Consider the following 18652-nt stretch of genomic DNA (forward strand, 5'->3'; position numbering starts at 1 on the left):
CAAACATTTGCAACTAGCTAAAAAAATACAAAACAAAAAAAGCCCAGCTGTCTCTATCGCTCCCCCCGCCCCACCCACCCAACACACACACACACACACGCTTACAGGCCGACCATGCCTGTGGGTCAGCAGTCTGGGACCTGTGTATAAGTTATTTCAAACCTTGGTGTAAACCCTCCACCCACTGAGCTTAAACCAAACAGTTATGATTTATTTCAGGACCTGGCAGAAGGTGGTGGGGTGCAAGATTTTGAGAAGCGTTGGCAGTTTTCACATAAAAGAGTCATACCTTCTCATTTGTAAAATCGGGTTTTAATTATGGCATCTCTGCTCTGAGCCACCGCATAAGCGTCCGTGTGTTCCCCAACCTTAAGCGTGTAACACCAGTAGCACTTTCAAAGTCTCTCACATTTTCTTCCATGCCACAAATAGAAGAACATGTCCTTTCTCCATTATATTATTGCTTATATCCACATTATATAATCTTTTATCTTTAATCACTAGTAGGATCCTATTATACATACTACTCTGCAATTTTCCCCTAAACTTTTTGTTTCTTTTATAAAATTAAGGTCTAATTTACATCCCGTGAAAAGCATAGATCTTAGGGGTACAAGTCAATGAGTTTTGACAAATGCATTCACCCGTGTAACCCACATCTCTATCAAGATATAGAATACTTCCATACCCACAGAAAGTTCTCTGTGCTCCTTCCCAGTTATGCCCACCTCCACACCAGAGACAACCACTGTTCTGATCACCATTTTGGCACATTCTAGAACTTCATAAACATAGATTATCCAGGTTGTACCCCTTCGCCTCTAGCTTCTTCTGCTCAGCATGTTTTTGAAATTCATCCATGTTTCCCTGTTAAGTTTTACCTCTAATACTTCCCCCGATGCAAGAAGCATAGCTTCTCTCTAATATGCTATAAATCATAATCTGGGTGTTATTACCTCACGGTAAACACCCATTCCATGAACTTTGGAACTGATAGCAAATGCAATACCTACTTTTGGAGTCTGAAAGCTTACTGCTGTTGATACCATGTCATTGATTGGGGCAGGCCATGATTTGGGGGGCTGCCTGGGTGGGCAGTATTGATAGGAAGACTTCAGACTGTGCCAAATTAGAAGGGGCAGTTCTTGGGGGAAGAAGAGCTGTCTGTCTCTGGAAGGACTGAATCGAAAAGGGAAGTGGGAATGGGAAAGGAGTCAATTATGCATCAGCATGTGGGAGAAGGAAGACAAGGAGAGCACCTAGCCCAGGTTGAGATAGGAAGAGAGATAGATAAGCTTGACTAACCATGGGGCAAGTGGAGTAAGACAAATTGTTAGTAGACAAGGAACACAAGACAGTTCTAACATCTTCCCACAAACAGAGAGTACCTCATGGAGCCATCCCTTTTTTGCATGGATTCATACACCCAACCACACTGAAGATGAGCAGTGTTTTTACCAGCTGACTCCAAAGGACAAATGGCCCGAATACAAAGATGTGGATACTTACTAAGGAGGAAATAAATCTGTGATATGAGGGGTTTGGTTAGAACTCCAAAGAATACAGCCTGAGTGACCAGGGGAAAAAAAAAAGTACAGCCACTGAGACAAGAGACACAGGAAAGAGATTGAGTTTTGTTGATAATGAACTAATTTCAGCTAAAATAATGAGTTTAAGATGTCATCATAATATCTACAAAGTAGTGTCTAGCAGGCAAATGGGATGTGCCTCTGAGTCTCAGTGGAAAAGTCAAAGCTGGAGCTGTACCTTTGGCAGGGTCCACCAAAGTGAAGGCTGGAGCCATAGGAATAGATGAAAGAGAAAAAAAAATCACTGGACCATGAATTTCTTGAAAGCAAAGGTGGCCTTCTCCATTTCTGCGTTTGCTTCAGGGGAGATGCTTCACAAATATTTATGAACATTGGACCTTGAAACGAATCTTCTTGTAGGTTATCTGGGAAAAATATTAGAATTGCCCATCTAGACTCAATTTACTCTAACTGACCCTTTGTGCATAAATGCTTGAACCTCTCAGCTCATTGCATTAACAAAATGATCCAACTCAGCAGTATTTCCTAGCATTCTAATTAAAGACACATGCATTTTATTGATTAAAATTTCCAGTAACATAGCATAATGCTATTACTTATCTTGCCAAGAAGAGAAGCAGTTAAAAAAAAAAAAAAACAAAACTCACAGAAGGCTTCAATTCATCCTCCAATTCATCACAGATAATTTGAAAATCTAGTAATTAAACTCACCTAAGAGGATACAGGTTTGCAGAGAACAGATTTAGAAAAATATTGGATTCTAAAGAATATTACCCTTCCCACAATCCACTTCATAATTATAAATGTGCACCCATCAGTAAAACTGTGCCCAGGAAAATCCAAATGTAGCATAGACCATGATCTGTATAAAGGCAATTCAATCAGCATTTATTAAATATCTCTTTGTGCACAGCCCTGCAATAGGTATAAAATAGAAAAACAAAGTGCCTTATTTTTCATTTTCTGGTGGAAACCAAAGTACTCTATAAAGCCTTCCAATATAGGAGCTCTCAAGACAAAGCAAACAAAAATAGCCTGTACCAGGATGAAGTGGGTGGTGGATGTCTTCAACAGGACAGATGGATCATTTGGAGGTGTGTGTGTGTGTGTGTGTTTCTGTGGTTCTCTTATTTATTTATTTTTTCAGAAGGAGAGAATTGCTTGGCACAATTTTTAAACTCACATTGGCATATGGAGAAGCAGAGCGGAGGGTGGGGGGAAGGCAGCCTCAAAATAGAGAACCGAGCAAATGGTAATGCCTAAGGATGTAAAAGGATAGAAAAGGAGCTTTTTAAAAATACAAATTACAAATGGTTTAAAAGATCATCATGTTAGAGGCATAGAAAAAGCAATTAGATAACTTGAAGGTCCAGAGAATCCATAGAGTGGATAGAAACAAAGTCAGACCAGGCTGAAAGAGACATCACACTAGCTTAACTGACCACCCACCATTCCTGATTTCAACCGTCCTTCCCTCCACACTGTCCCTCCCCCTTGGGTTTACTGCCCTGCAAAGCCCTCTGTAACCCCACAACCCTGTGAATTCACCTGTCTGAGTTGCTAATTCACCCCTAAAATTGCAAACTTGATTTATAATTGAGGGTCAAGTTATGTCACATATTTTCTTAGCTATAGTTTCTTCCATTTGATTTTCTGATATTTCCATTTCTGATATACTTCATTAGAGAAAATTTGAGAAACACTGAAAACTATAAAGTAACACGATCCTACCATCCATAAACCACTGTTAATATGTCAGTATAGTCTTTCAGTTTCTCCCGTGAAATTTTTTATGTAGTTCATATCACGTTACATGTGCAATTCACAACCTTTGTTTATCAGAATTTTTCCCATGTCATTTAAATTAGAAATGTACTTTCTAATGTTAAATTTTTTATTGAAATACATCTGTGGTAAAGTTCACAAATCTCACGAACAGAGCTCAGTGAATTTTTACATGTGTACAACCATGTAACTGCCTCCCAGATCAAGATCTAGAACATTCTTAGCATCCCAGTATGTTCCTTTGTATTTATAGTCAAGACTGCAACCCCCTTCCTCCAGGTAACCGCTATTCTGACTTATCATAGGAGATGTTTTGCTTGCTTTTGAACCTCGAGATAATTCACACAGTATGTACTCTTCTTCTGTGGCTCCTTTTGCCACGGGCATTATGCCTGTTCGATTCATCCATGTTGTATGTTTCAATAGCTCTTCCCACCTTGGGTAATATCCCTTTAAACAGTACGCCACAACCACAACTAATTTACCCATTTTCCTGTTTGGGGGCATTTGGGTTTTTCCAGGTTGGGCCTATTATGAATAAAACTGCTACGAATATTACTGTATGTGTCCACTCATGGACATACACACTCATTTCTCTTGAGTATACACCTAGGGTAGAGTAGGTGTGTGTTAGCTTTTGAAGGTACTAGCCAACACTTTTCCAAAGTGATTGGTTCGGTTCAGACTCCCACCAGCACTGCAGAATTCCAGTCGTTGCATATCCTCACCAAGACTTAGTGCTATCAGTCTTTCTAATTTTAGCCATTCTGATAGATGAATAATGGTATCTCATTGGGGTTTTAACTTGCATTTTGAGGAGTCATGATGGTGAGACTTTTTCCATATGCTTATTGGCCATTTTGGATATCCTCTTTTGTGAAGTATATGTCTTTATATAAAGTATGGATTAACAGCTTTTGTAGGATGTAGAATGTATACATATATATATACACTGCAGCATGTAGGATGTATATGTATATATTTTTAGCTATCTTAATTATTGTTAGTCTTAATGTGAATATGGGTATGAAAGAGGGAGGAAAACAACAACCAAATCTTCCAAGTCAGAAATTTATATGAATGCTCTGAAGACTAAATATAAAGGGACTCAACATAAATAGTTCTTCTTCATAAAGAGAGAGAACATCTGCAAGTTAATGGGAAGGCTGGATCCTAGAAAGTTTCTTGGCATGTCCTGGCCCCGATCCTTCCTGTAGCTTCTCTGTGGCTCCCTTGCCATGTGAACACACAGCTCTCTCCGTGGTTCTCATGTGACCATAGCAAGTCCTCTTTATCTGCTTGGTGATAACCAGATGTTCCCTGTGTCTCAGGGGTGCCTAGGTATCCATGGTCATTGGAGAGCTGTCATCATTGGGTAGATGGCCCCACATTGGTACCACCCAGGCTGAAGCCCACACTGTCATAAAGCAATCCTGTATGACAGTCACTATGGTGCACATTTATTTATATACGTCAGCTCTGTAATGCTCACAATGACTTTATGCATTAGGTAAATGTTTTCACTTCCTGGGGCTGCCTTAACAGAGTAGCACAAATTGATTCACTTAAATGACAGAAATGTATTGTCTTCCAGTTCTGGAGGCTAGAAGTCGGAGCTCAAGGGGTCAGCACGGTTCGTTCCTTCCGAGAGCTGAGAGGGACAATCTGTACCCCACCTCACCCCTGGCTCCTGGTGGCCTCAGGTGTTCCTTGGCTCATAGATGGCTGTCTTCTCCCTGAGTCTTCACATCATTTTACCTCTGTGTCTCTCTTTGTGTCCAAATTTCCCATTTTTATAAGGACATCAGTCATCCTGAATCAGGGCCCACCCCAGTGACCTGAACTTTATCTTGATCATCTGCAAAGACCCTACAGCCAAATAGAGTTACATTCACAGGCGCTGAGGGTTAGGACTCAATATGTTTTGCAGGGGACAATTCAACACAAAACATTAGGAAAGTAACTGACATAGAGGAAAGAGAACTTTCCAAGGAAAGAAGGAAAACATGTATACAAATGTATCTTACATAAGGATGTAAGATAATAATCAGAAACAGTGAGAGTGAACTTACATGATTATGTTACCTGGGAAAATGGTGTTTTTCCAAGAAACTCAGGGAATTTTAATGATTGTGTTCTCAAAACCTCCCAAGGATTTCTTTTAATTTTATTGCCAACCTCAGGTATAATGACTATGAAGAGAATTCTAGATCCTTTTAAGGTGCAGTTTGATTTTAATCAAAGGTATATAAAATCAGGAGGGAGTTCATTTACCTTGGGAAAAAATCCCTCTTAACTTCTGAAGGAGGTTGGTTCCCTCCCCCCTGGGATTCCTGGGGGGCACGCTGACATGCTGTGGTCCACGTGGCCGTAGCCAGCCCGTGCGTGCCATGAAGGGAGGGATCAGCTCTTTCAACTGTGGTAACTCCAGGTCCTAGGACAGTAACTGGCATGAAGCAAGAGCTCAAAAAATAACTGCGAAATGAGCGAAATCGAACAATACCTTCCAGTCCCCACCTTCCATGTATATTTTGACATCTTCCACAAGGACAGAAAAAACAAGAAACAAACACTCAAGAAAGATATGAAGCTTTAGGAAACATTTAATAGAATTGAGACTCTTATCCAAAGGGCATTCTTTCTTCCCACCTTCCAAAAAGCTACACTCCAAACTTCTGTATCTGGGTTTAATGAGCAGAAATCTACCGAAGTACAGGCTACTGACAGGCTGAATGTAAATGAATAAATAGGTACTGAAGATTCTGAGGAAGAAAGACCCTTTATTTCCCAACAGTATTCTGAGGGTTTTTTTTTTTCTATCTTCAAATATAGGGGAAAAAAACCATGAAGATTGCTAAGTAATTCTAAGTGAAATACACCTGAGGTGGAAAAATGCCCACTTGTATCCTGCATACTCTTAACAGTTAAAAATAAATCATCCTTATTAATCCCCTTAGTTCCCTTATACAAATCTGGGTCACATCGGTCAAATACAATTTTTAAAGTGGCATAAAATCAAATCATTTTAATTAGGTATTTCTAGTACTTTATTTCTAAACCTCCCCCCCCCCCCCATTCTCCAGCTAAACAAAAACATTAACATTCCTAGTAAGCATGTTTTCAAACAGGCTTTTAGAGGCAGAAATGATTTGTAGCGAGTAATACCATTGACGAGTGTGGAGTTTTCACTCTGCCTGAACCACATTAACCTGTTGGGAAATGTATCTATTGAATGACCATACAGGTTTTACTGACTTCTCTAAAACATATCTTGTTAAGCTAAATTAATCTTTACTGCCTTCAAGATAGTTGTTCCTTTTTCAAAAAGCCTTCCTTAGCTGACTCCTTCTTATTTCCTTCAATATTCTAGCTCTACAGTAGTCCCTACACTAATGCCTACCGTCTGTCTTTGCAAAGTTTTACTGGAACCCAGTCATTTCCATTCATTTATGTATTACCCACAGCTGTTCCTGTGTTACAATCACGGTGAGTTGCAAGAAAGACCATTTGGCCGACAAAGGCTAAAATAGTTATCTTGTCGTTTACAAAGAGTTTGCTTTAGGCTAGTCACACAAAGTATTCAAACTTCTCTTTCTTAGCTTTTCTGCTCTACATACATCTTATTCATTGGCTTCATCTGTAGATCATTTCCTCAAGTACGGTTAGTAAGGTCCCTGTGGTTAAAATTATCTTTCTCTTCTTAAAAATAAAAAAATAAAAGTTCTGTCGGGTTAACGGGGCACAGACCTTTATTTTGGTGTCAGGAAGGGCTCATTCTTACCAATGCTACTGCTACAACACAGGACAGACTGCATCATAACCCTAACTAATCCCTCCTTGTAGCCAAGTCCTTTGCCATGTCACTTTCCGATGTCCACTTACTTTGAGACTGGGCTTGACCACGTGACTTGCTCTGGCCTGAAGAGTAAGGAGGACGTGTCGGTGTGTCAGTTCTGAGCCTCAAGGGATCATGCATGTTTGTGCTTCTCTCGTCCTTCTCTTTTCCTGTGATGAGGACATGCCTGGGACAACCTGCTGGTCCCAAGAGGAGGAGGAGAGATGCACGGAGCAGAGCTACCTCCAAACACGTGAGTAAGTCTGCCAAACTGCCCACTAATGGCATGGAAAGCAACGGACCCTCGGTATGCAGACTCATGAAACATAATAAATGATCATTGTTTTAAGTTTCTGAATTGGGATGGGTATAAGGCAGCAATAGGTAATTGATACAAGTTTACCTTGCCTGAAAATACTGACTGCTAATTCTTATATTTCCTTGAAATCTTAAAGGCAAAAATGAAAAAGTTGGAATTTTTTTAGTGACATGGTTTTAACGCGACTATATTGCTAAAGGTAGTATATATAAATGTCCCTCGCCAGCCAAAGAACAAAAGATAAATAGCTAATCAATTTGATTTAGTGAGCACCTACCACGTGCTCATGATGGAAATTTCTGAAAGATATAAAGATCATAGTTTCTAATATCAAAGAACTTATAATTCTGCTGAAGGAAAGGAAATAAAATGGGGGATAGTTAGAGTATAAGGCAGTAACTGAGTGCCAAAACTTCAAGCTTCTGGTTAAACATAGTGCTTTGATCATGTGTTTATCTCTGCATCTTCACAAAACCCCAAAAGAATAAGAGAGGAATACCTGCAGACATGAGATGTGGATGCAGTTTTGGAAGCTAGAAAGTGAATGGATGATACCTGCAAAGAGTGGGAAGGCTGTAAGTTAAGCTGGAGGGAGAGGTGTCTACTGGGGCAAACCAGGAAGGATCTGGTATTGGGGGCACCAGGTACCACTGAATGCAGGGATGAAGGATAAGACTGAACTGGACTGACAGTCTTTACAAGAAGGAGTTACACTTCCATTCCCCCTCCTCCTCTTCTCTCTGCCCGGAAACTAATCCTCACGGATGCCTGCTGAAAATGACATGAGGTGCTGTGCCGAGCGGTAAGGTCCCTTTCCCTGTAGGTGGAAATGGAATAAGACAGAGGAGGCAACCTCCTTCAACTTTTTTTAGCTGTTTATTCTGGTACTTAATTCCATCTCCCTAAATAAGATGCTTCAATGGCCATCTCTTGATATTTTTTTCATGGTAGACATTATCTATTGATTTACTACAAAGGAAGGTCAGGATTTAATGAACTCTTTTTTGCTCTTGACAATAGATAATATCTAAAACATAAAGGTTAGAAGTGGCACCCCAAACTTTCAAAAACCGTAATGTGTCATGTGTCAGAAGAAACTATGAAATAGATAAATAAAGAGCCACACTGAGCAACAGCGAGGGACAGGTTATCTTAGGGAGTCAGGCCAGAAAAACTAGAATCCTTGGCTTTCATCCCTTTGTCTCCTGTTCATGGGAGAAGACACTATTTCATTTGTAAAACTAGGAACATGAATTACTTTAATGAAAATAAAATGAATAAATAAAACTGATAATAGTAGTACCCCGTAGGTTTGGATGGTGGTCAAAGGAAGTTTTTGCCATTAATATACTGTTTGAAATTTTACAGCGAAATCTTATTCTTATGTGATTTGTATAATTAAAAATAAAATACACACATAAAAATTAAAAAAAATAAAAATAAGCAAACTAGAATCAAGGTCTTGGATTCCAAGGCACTATTCAACAAAATAAATAATTTGGAAGCATCTACACTTCTCAGGTGGAGCTATAACTGGTAATTATGTAAGTCATTCATAATTACAAGTAAGGTATTGTGTTGTGGATTTTATAAACATAAACCTACTCATTTAATACTCATGATCTTATAAAGCAGGTAGTACTATTAGCTCCATTTTACAGATGTGGAAACGGGCTTGGAGAACTTAAGACACTTGCCCACGTTTACACAGCTAGTAGATATCAAAGCCATGACGGGAACCAAATCTCTCTTCCTCTAGAGCTTAAGAGCTTGACACCGTGTCCAGAGGGGACCTGCTTTCCTTCTGCAAGTCTGAAATGATAGGTTTACATTAGAAAAAATAACTTTGAAATTCACCGGAGAATACCATTTTAGCAAGGGGAAAATAAATCCCCAATCCCTTGTGGCCCCTGCGGAGATGGTTCTGGAGAACAAGAGGCAACCTTCCTCCATGCTGGAGCCACGGTGAGATATGATCTGTGGTCACATTGTGCCCCTTGAAACCAGTGGGCTCATCTCTATCCCAAGGAGCCCTGGGCCTTCCCTAGCCAGCATCCTTGTCTCCTGTGGTGACTATCTCCCCTAACATCTTATAGTCCTATACTTGCATTCTTCACCCTGCTCGGGAGCTTATTAACTTGTCATGTAGGTGACTTGCTCAGCTCATCTTTGGCACATAATGCCAGTGATCCTTCCGAGATTATGGTTTCCAAATGACAGAGACTTATTCTGCACGGTACCTAGCACAGTGCCTGCCACCTGCTGAAAGATGCTTAGTAAATTAATGATAACAAACAGAACATTAATGAGCTGCTTTAATGACAAGTCCAGGGAGGGCTCTAGGACACATCAGCAGACCCTCCCTGAGGAAGCTACCAATTAGAGAGACACAGTATTAGAGAGTTCCTTTAAAGTTAAAAAAAATAATAATAATAAAGACTTGGGTGAGGCCACGAGCCTCAGAAGTAAAATGGCTAATTAAACTCATGCATCTGTACCTGCATTTGAGGGTTCACGTCGCCAACAACACCTTACATAGGAAAAATCGGGAAAACAGACCATTTAAATCATTTAAAAAGAGTCAAGAGATGGGCTTTCCACAAAATAATAACACTCCCCTAATGTGGTGACCTATTTCCTAAGGGCACTGTGCAGTCCAGTTCACCTTCTAGCTGTCTACCACTTCAATTCACGTGTTAGCATGAGGTGTGAGTCCCATGAAAAGTATTATAAAGAAGAGTAGTAATACCAGGCTCAGGGAGTTTCTATTCCATTAAGATCTTCAAGATACACACTCTTTGAGGGTGGTCAAGGTACCGTGGTGCAGTCAGAAGGAGAGGGAGCCTGCAAGCATCGACTGCAGTGGGGGGCGGGGGGAGACAGGGACAAGGAGGGGAGATGGGGACAAGCCCTCTCAAAGCTCATTCTATTGTTGACTGTTCTGTGAAAACCTGGTAGCCAGTGCTCCCGCAGCCTGCTCCCACTGCTTGGGCATGTCCCTGGCAATGTCATGCTCTAATTGACCCACTGGTCACTGACCTTGGCAGAGCTCATTTACAGTGGCAGCTGCGACGGCCTCTTAAAGCAGAAAAACCTGTCCAGCATTCCATTCTCTCAGATGAAATCTAAAAGGAGTGCTCGTCAGCACGTTGCATTTTTCCCCCCTTTTTGGAGGGGAATGGCATTTAGAGGTAAGTCTTGCAAAATCCCAGTCCCAGTATTCTGAGTTGGTATCCTGATGGTCACCCCAACCCTTAAAGTGTATGTTATGACGGAGAAGTACATGTCAACCATCAGATTTTTTTTAAAGATTTTATTTCTAAGTAACCTCCACACCCAACGTGGGGCTGGAACCCACAACCCTGAGATCAAGAATCGCATGCTCCACCAGCTGAGCCAGCCAGGCGCCCCAGCAGTTAGATTTTAATATAAAGGAGAAGGCTGGGTGTCTCGTACACCTAAGTTACTATTAATTATATGCAAACACCAGCTCTAAGCATATCGTTTAGAGCAGAAGGTAGTAAATCAACAGTCATCTTAGTAGCTAATGCTTTCAAGGTGTGCGAGGAGAGAAAGGACAGAATGATGTACTCATTAAAGAGGAACGGGGGAGCAGGGAAAGCTTTGTTAAAGCTTTAAAGCATCAGGGACCCAGCTACAGGAATAAGAGACAAAATTTAAGAGTGGTCAAGCTTGTTCATTATAGATCCATTCAGAGTATCCTTCTATTTAAAAAGTAGGTAATTGAAACATGTCGTCAATTTTCCCAACGGAGAATACTTTTAAAACAATGCAGAGTAGTGAAAGTCCTTATGCTCCAAACATAAGGTGTGCCTGTTTTTGAGTCTCAGAATAACCTGCCAGCCTTCCAATTTAATTATGACCGAGATTCAAGTCAACTGTTGAATGTTCTAGAGAGACACTCTCTGTAAATTCCAGCTGGAAGCGAGTGGAAAGACTCCAAATCCCTTAAAAATATGCCATGGAGTAGAAAGAACGAGTAGTCGAAAAACAGAAAAAAGAAATGAAATTCTTTTGAAAGATTATTTTTTTCCAGTTTGACCTCAAAAGAATATAATCAGATATATGGCTTACTCTGTTTACTTATAATCTGTCATGTAAGACTTTCTAAAACCTGCCCTATCTTTCCTGAAAATCAAAACCAAAATCCACTCTTTTTACAGTGCAGGGAAAACAGAGGGCTTTATTCAAATAGAGACATGCAGACATCTTGAGATATTCTAATTTTATCCCTTTCACTTAGGAAAAGCCATCAAATCAGAGTTTCCAACTCTAAATACTAGTAATACATTAATACTAATTAAGATGCACAGTATTATCATTAAAATTCAGATTCTATCTTTGAGGAGAGCCCAGAGATTATTAGAGCATCTAGAGGCCTTTTATAACATCAGGTGATGTTACCCTTTAGAAAAAATAAGAGGGAACAAGTTTTGAAAGGGTCGGCTGACTGCCCACACGGGGCCCCTCTCCGCTTTACGTTTTATTATTCTGAAGTTTGTCAACTTTTGTCTTTCCAGTAAATGTCTAAAGCAGGTCGATAAAGCATACGGAACATTCGCGGAGTTCTAAATCAGCGTTCTTTCAAAATAAGGTTCATTTGCAGAGAAAGTTTTCCGGGACAAGAAGTCACCATGAACTATTCATCAGTCACGGAGGGTGCCAACCTGCAGCTCCTCTGTCCCTCTCGACAAGTGTGAACACGTGAGGCACAGCAGAGCTCGGCTCCCCGGTCTTACCTGTCCTGGGGAGGAAGGCAAACGCCAGCTCCCTGGAGGTCCCGGTAAACGGCGGCGGGCAGAGTGCCTGGAAGGGACGGTACAGAGCGCACCTGCCTTACGTGGAATTATGCGCTAGCCTGTTCTCCCGAAATCAAAGTAAGTTACAATCTCTTATCTTAAAGGGCCCAGTATCAAAAGAAGCAGCATGAACTGACACAGTCCGCTGGTTTCAGTGGAGTAGCCCGCAAGACTGTGCCGGGCCGCCTCTGAAGTTGGGGTGCTGTCTGCCAGTTCCTGGGATGCTGAGCAGGATAGGCTGGCCCCCTCCTGAAGCCAGCCTATCTAGGGAGCAAACTCCCACAAAACACAACTATCAGGGAAGCATTCGAGGGATGAGGGACGCGTCCAAACGCAAAGCACCTGCATACCCCATGCAGGGGCACAAAAACTACATCCCAAGGAGGAAAGAATTCATCTCAGAGCTATGTTAACAGAGAAGTATTGTCATGGAAATGGGGTATAAAAGAAAAAGAGAGCAGAGGAGCAGAAATGGAATCACAGGGTTCACTCAGAGTCACTGAAGACACTTTTTAAAGTGCTCCAACAGACCAATCTAAATTTAATTAATTTATTTTTTAAAAAGATTTTATTTGAGAGGAGAGAGAGAAACAGCATGGGGGGAGGGGCAGAGGGAGAGGAAGAAGCAGACTCCCCGCTGAGCAGGGAGCCCGATGTGGGGCTCAATCCCAGGACTCCGGGATCATGACCTGAGCCGAAGGCAGACGCCTGACCAACTGAGCCACCCAGGCGCTCCTAATTTAATTTAATTTAGCTGGATTCCCACTACAAAACAGTCCTGTTGATTTTAAAACCCCATTAATAATATCTTTAAATATGTTGCTATCGAAGATACATATTTTATACAAAAAAATATGTGCATAGAGTATTAACGTATAAAAAAAAATTGCTCAAAACGCATAAAACTATTTCAACTACCGGAAATGCCCCCGCACTCTCCCCATCTTTAAAGACATGGTCTACCCCAGGCAGCACGGTTTACAAAATGAACAAACAAACCTTGGTTGTCTTCAACCATGTGATGAGGCTCCATGAACTCAGTCTGTTCCCAGGTCATTAACTAAACACACAAATCTTAGAGCTAAGATTTCAGCTTTTCTTCACCAGGTGGCTGGGCACCCATGGAAGGACTGCATCCACTCTTCAAAGGGAAGTCTTGGGGCCTGGCTTTCCTCCCAGGAGTTCGTGGGCTGAGCTGGACTCCAGAGAGGGGTGTGCCACCCAGAGGGTGTGCCCCAGCCAACTCAGGAAGAACGAGAAGTTTCCTGCATGATTCTACCTCCTTCCTCGTGTACAGAGTCTTCACCCCCTTCTCTCCACTCTGTCTCCTACTGATTCTGAAGACCACTCTTAAGAACATACCAGTTCATTGACATCACACCTATAGAATATCATCCTTTCTGGGAAGCCGCCATTAAAACACGCCCAGAATGTTCCTCGGATTTTCCTCCGTTCTGCACAATCCAGAATCCAGATTTTGGTCCTGTCATTTCACAATAACTCAAACGCATGAGGCAAAAAAGAAGAGATTGATCTTCCCAAGCCTTCTGCTTCCTTTTTTCACTTAATGAATTATTGTCTCACCAGATGGGCACTTACTGCTTTTTTGAAAACAAGGATTTAACAAAAATACTATAACTCTGAGCACGTTCCTTTTACTATCAGCCCGACTAGTCCTCATGGCTTTGGATGTGGTTCCCTGACAAAACACTGGTCTGAGGCAAGCCGTGGACTTTGAGCCCGTTTATATTAGGTACAGGCTGTCTGAAAACAATGACCTCATCCGGAAAGGCTCAGGAAAAAGGCATTTTTTCCCTTTGGTCAGGAATGCCCTGATGCTGGGTTGGATTACCCGCCACCCACAGTCTGGCGTTTCTCCCAGTGATTTTTGAACACCAGGGCTTTTGCAAATTGGAAACATTACGAAGATACAGTTTAAATGGGAAAAGACACTTAGGACAAAGATCCCCAGCCTCAGATACATTTACTGGCCAAGCAGTCGGAGGAAACCGGCATAAATTGTTTTAAGTGTGAGGGTAAATAATTTAATTCCTGTAATTAAGACACAAGCACCAGCCCCCATTCTGAGATATTAATTTAATATAAAGCCCATAACCTACCCACTGGAAGGAAAGACTGCATGATCACACTGTTTCAATATCAATTTGATTAATTGCACCTCCCTGGCTTACTCTCTTCCTTGTCTAGGTGGCTTTTTTTGTTTTGTTTTGAAATGGCTCTGGGGACAGCCATACTCCTGGATTACCCCATCCGCCCTCCTCCTAGCCCAGGCCCCTGCCTGGAACTTTGTGCCTCTGATAACGTCCTCCTGACTTGGCCGAAGCACCAGGCGCCAGACAAAGGATCCCAACTGGACCACTCATTGATAAAATGCTTGGCATCTGCAGAACTGTCTTATGTCAGCTGCTGCCAAAAGGCCAGTCACATTGACTGAAATCTTCTGCTTACGCCTAATGCCTAACATTCTCATGACAGTGATTTCATGCTTTACCCTAATGTTTTTCCATTAGTGTCTCGGGAGTCTTACCGAACGATGGAATAGAAGCCTTTCACAACCGCGGTTTTTTATTCTCATTAGCCTCATTTCAAATGTAATGGAAGCTAGTTTTTCCTACTCCCTTGAAATCTCAGATTATGATTCCTAGCGGATTTGACATGAAAGGAAGAAACCATGTATGGTGCTGCCACTATTTCCTGGAGCTAACCCAGGACTCTAGTGAAAAGCAGCTTGCATGGGTTCCTTGCCTTTCATAAGGCAGGACTGCCGGGGGTCGAGGGCAAGCCGATATTGAAACTTGGACTTTGTGAGCAGTCAGCCAGTAAAGTAGCTCCTTCCAAGCCACGACCCCCCAGGTTTGCCTTCTGTTAGTTGGAGCATGAATACTTTGGTGATTTATTAGACTCCACAAACCAATTGCTCAAAAAACTGTTTAAAACATACAAACATTTTCTAATTACATGGCAATGGTACTTCTGCAAGGTCATTTAAAATCAGAGATACTGGAGTACCTGGGAGGCTCAGTCGGTTAAGCGTCCGACTCTTGATTTCAGCTCAAGTCATGATTTCAGAGTCAGGAGATGGAGCCCCAAGTCGGCTCTGTGCAGGGTTTGGAGGCTGCTTAAGAATCTCTCTCTCCCTCTCCCTCTGTCCCTCCTATCCCCAACCCGCGTGCCTGCTCTCGTTCTCAAAAAAAAAAAAAAAAAAAAAAAAAATCCAGAGACACTGCTGTGTGTTCTTTGCCTTACATAACCCAATCATCTAGGAACCCTGGAACATAAGTCTCTCCCTCAGAACCCTTCGGAACTCTTCCCAGTAAAGCAATTGTCAGTCAGCAATTTTAATGAATAAAAATGCTTTAATTTGCATATTCACCTATATTTGAGAAATACTGGATTAAGCATTGTTATACAGGTTTCTTAACCATGGACTTCTCAGGGACATTAACATGCACGTGTTTCTTGTGACTCTGTAAGAGAAGAATAAGATAAGAAGCATTTCCTAAATTTATTTGGTCAGAGAACCCTAACCCCAGCATAAATAGTAACTTAGCACAAACTCCTGCTCAAGGGAAGGAGAATACTAGATGGGATTTTTTACATAATTCACTTCGTAGTGTCAGAGATGAAACATCTTAAAGCCAGAGGAAGTTCGGGACTTGCCCAAAGCTGCACACAATGCAGAAGTGGGTCAATTCTGCCTGGCAACGTTTGGTTCTGCTGTTCGGGGGGCTTCGATGGGCCACAGCGCCTGGCTCTATCTGCAGGGACGGTATGGTCCCCAGTGATGCTGCCACACTGGGTACCAGAGATGCTACACGTTCTTAGGCAAACAGCACATCTTACAACAGATTAGGTTGAGACCTGGCCTAGGAGATGAGGCCTACCATAATGCGATTTATGACAGAGCTGAGAGAGAGAAATAGCAGGTGTCAGTAACAAAACATGCCCCGGGGCCCTGGCCTCACCTTTCAAAGTCAGCAGAAGAAAAAGAAACCTAGAGCAAATTGAATTCCATAAGAAAAATGATTCCCTTGGGAAAGATGAAAACTACATTTCTTAAAAGGTCGTATTCAATAAGGAAGAAGACCCTTCCAGACCTTAACTGGAAAGGTAAAAAGCAAAGAACTGATTTGTCATTCCCTTTGAACTTACGTTCTGTTGAGACTTCGTTATAAGTCCAGATGGTTGGCACCAATCCAAGCTCAGTTGTGACTCCATTGGAAGGATCAACTTTAAGAGCTGGAAGAATTTGGAATTCACCACGCTCTTAAACACAAAGCGCTCTTGATGGTGGCTGAATCTAGAAGGGTCTTTATAGCACCCAAGTATCGCTGTGCTAGCAGACCTAATTTCTGGTGGATCCCAGGTAATTATTTTTATGACTGGAAATGAAATTTTATCGACTTTACTAAGATAATATCAATGCCTATTACGTATGGTCATGTCTATCAGCTTCATGAACTGCAAACAGAACACCCTCATCACTATTCATAGCCCACCTGTACTGAGCATTCACTCTCTGCAGGCATTGAACAAAGATTCCCTCGCTGATTTCTTATAACCCTCTGAGGCACGCACCATTATGATCTCCATCTTAAAGATGAGGCAACTGAAGTAGAGAGAAGAGAAGTTAAAGAAATCGCCCAAGATCACTCCCCATGTGAGAGATACAGCTGTGGCTTGGGCCCAAGCAGTCAGAATCAGAGGCCATGCCCGGGAAGCTAAAACTTACCCAAGACATTAAAACAGCTCAGGGAGAACCATTATATAAGAGAAAATGCCAAAGCCATCTCCACACCTGAAATTATGATGAGTTGATACAAAACATAAGTTTAGCAGTATAAGAGTTATCGCATACCCAAAAACTGCTAATGCTTTTATAATTTTTTTAAATGTTTTTATTTTTATTTATTCATAAAAGTCAGAGAGAGAGAGGCAGAGGCAGAGGGAGAAGCAGGCTCCCCGCTGAGCAGGGAGCCCGATGCGGGACTTGATCCCAGAACCCTGGGATCATGACCTGAGCCGAAGGCAGACGCTTAACCATCTGAGCCACCCAGGCGCCCCACTGCTAATGCTTTTTTGCAAAAAGTCTAAAATACTGAAAACTGTGTGTGCATGGGGCGGTGGGGGGAGAAGCACTTATTATTGATGGTAAAGAATTATTTTTTCTGAGTCATTTTGTTTTCATGAGATTCTTCTGAATTAATCTCATTCACAAAGAGACCCAGCCATTGGCTAGCGCTGGTCTGCACTAAGGCGGTGATGAGGGGAGAACCATCATGGCAGAATGCTCCCCCTGCCTCATGCCCATTGTACAGGGCAGAGTTCCATGTTCGGGTGGGAGTTGCCAACCAACACTTACTAGACCAGGGAGAGGCAGAAGACCCAAGTTCTTGACCTGGCTCTAGCTCACCAGTGATCCTAGGCAAATTGCCAAGCTGTCTTCTAAATCTATAAAATGGGCCACTAACACCTGCTCTGTCTACATCAGAAGAGCTGAGAGATAACAAAACTCACCCGTATTTTCTATCAGCTTTTTCTCCTCTCCTCTTCTCTTTCTCCCCCCTCCCTCCTTTCTTTCTCTTTCTGTTTCTTTTTATTTTCTCTTTATTTTTTTTTTCGGCCAGTGTTTGTCAAAAAGGATTTGAGATGAAATCTCCAGCACACAGAAACTGGATTCCCCACAGCAATCTTAGAAGTTAAGTACTTAGAAGAAGGGTGTTATTAATCCCTCTTTAATAGATGAGGAAATGAAGGCTAGAGAGAAAGCAACTTTTCTCAAGGTCACAGCTCGCAGGAAGAGGAGCGGAGACTCAAACTCAGTTCTGTGTCGTATTCACCATGTTATAGTGAGGTGTGATACAATGACTCCGTGTGAACATCTTCAAGCCTTCTCCCTGTTGTCCTGCTGACAGAATCCACAATTACCAATTAACCAATATCTAAGATGTTATTCATGCAAACCTTTTCAAACAAAGAGGGAAGAAGTAGAAACAGAATGTACTTAGTGGTTGCCATCAGAAGCCTTTTGCATCCCCCCACCCCCATAGCTAAGGAGTTGAAAGCAGTGGACTCGTTACCTCCTCACTCCCTTATCCACTTTGTCTGCTTTGACTCTCGCTCCCACCTGCCTTCGCTGGGCTATGGGGGATTAAAAGGCATTCTGTATTCCCTGCAAAAACAACAAGCATTTCTCTTCAGTGACTCATTTGACACAAATAAGCTGTAGGAACGGGGGGATTCCAATCTTCCTGTGCTTTTCAAAAAGCGGTGAGGATATAGTCTACAAGGAAGAAAATGACTGCAGAATGAGGAGATTCTA

General features: G+C 41.9%; 1 protein-coding gene across 2 annotated transcripts in view; it reads right to left on the minus strand.

Annotated features, from left to right (window-relative positions):
• Positions 1-18652, minus strand: part of ABLIM1 (actin binding LIM protein 1) — a 296293-nt gene that overhangs the window by 204512 nt on the left and 73129 nt on the right. Inside the window, exon 1 of one of the 2 annotated variants that reach the window (XM_054508403.2) lies at positions 13309-15498. The exons of the other annotated variant lie outside the window; for it this stretch is intronic. Coding sequence (XP_054364378.1) covers positions 13309-13366 — 58 coding nt within the window. The 5' untranslated portion in view covers positions 13367-15498. Of the gene's footprint in view, positions 1-13308; positions 15499-18652 lie in introns of those variants that run through there. 2 annotated transcript variants of the gene reach the window in all.

This window comes from Mirounga angustirostris, unplaced genomic scaffold (assembly GCF_029215605.1).
Source record: "Mirounga angustirostris isolate CCGP_5_RB_7025 unplaced genomic scaffold, mMirAng1.0.hap1 SCAF_6, whole genome shotgun sequence".
Lineage (NCBI taxonomy): Eukaryota > Metazoa > Chordata > Mammalia > Carnivora > Phocidae > Mirounga > Mirounga angustirostris.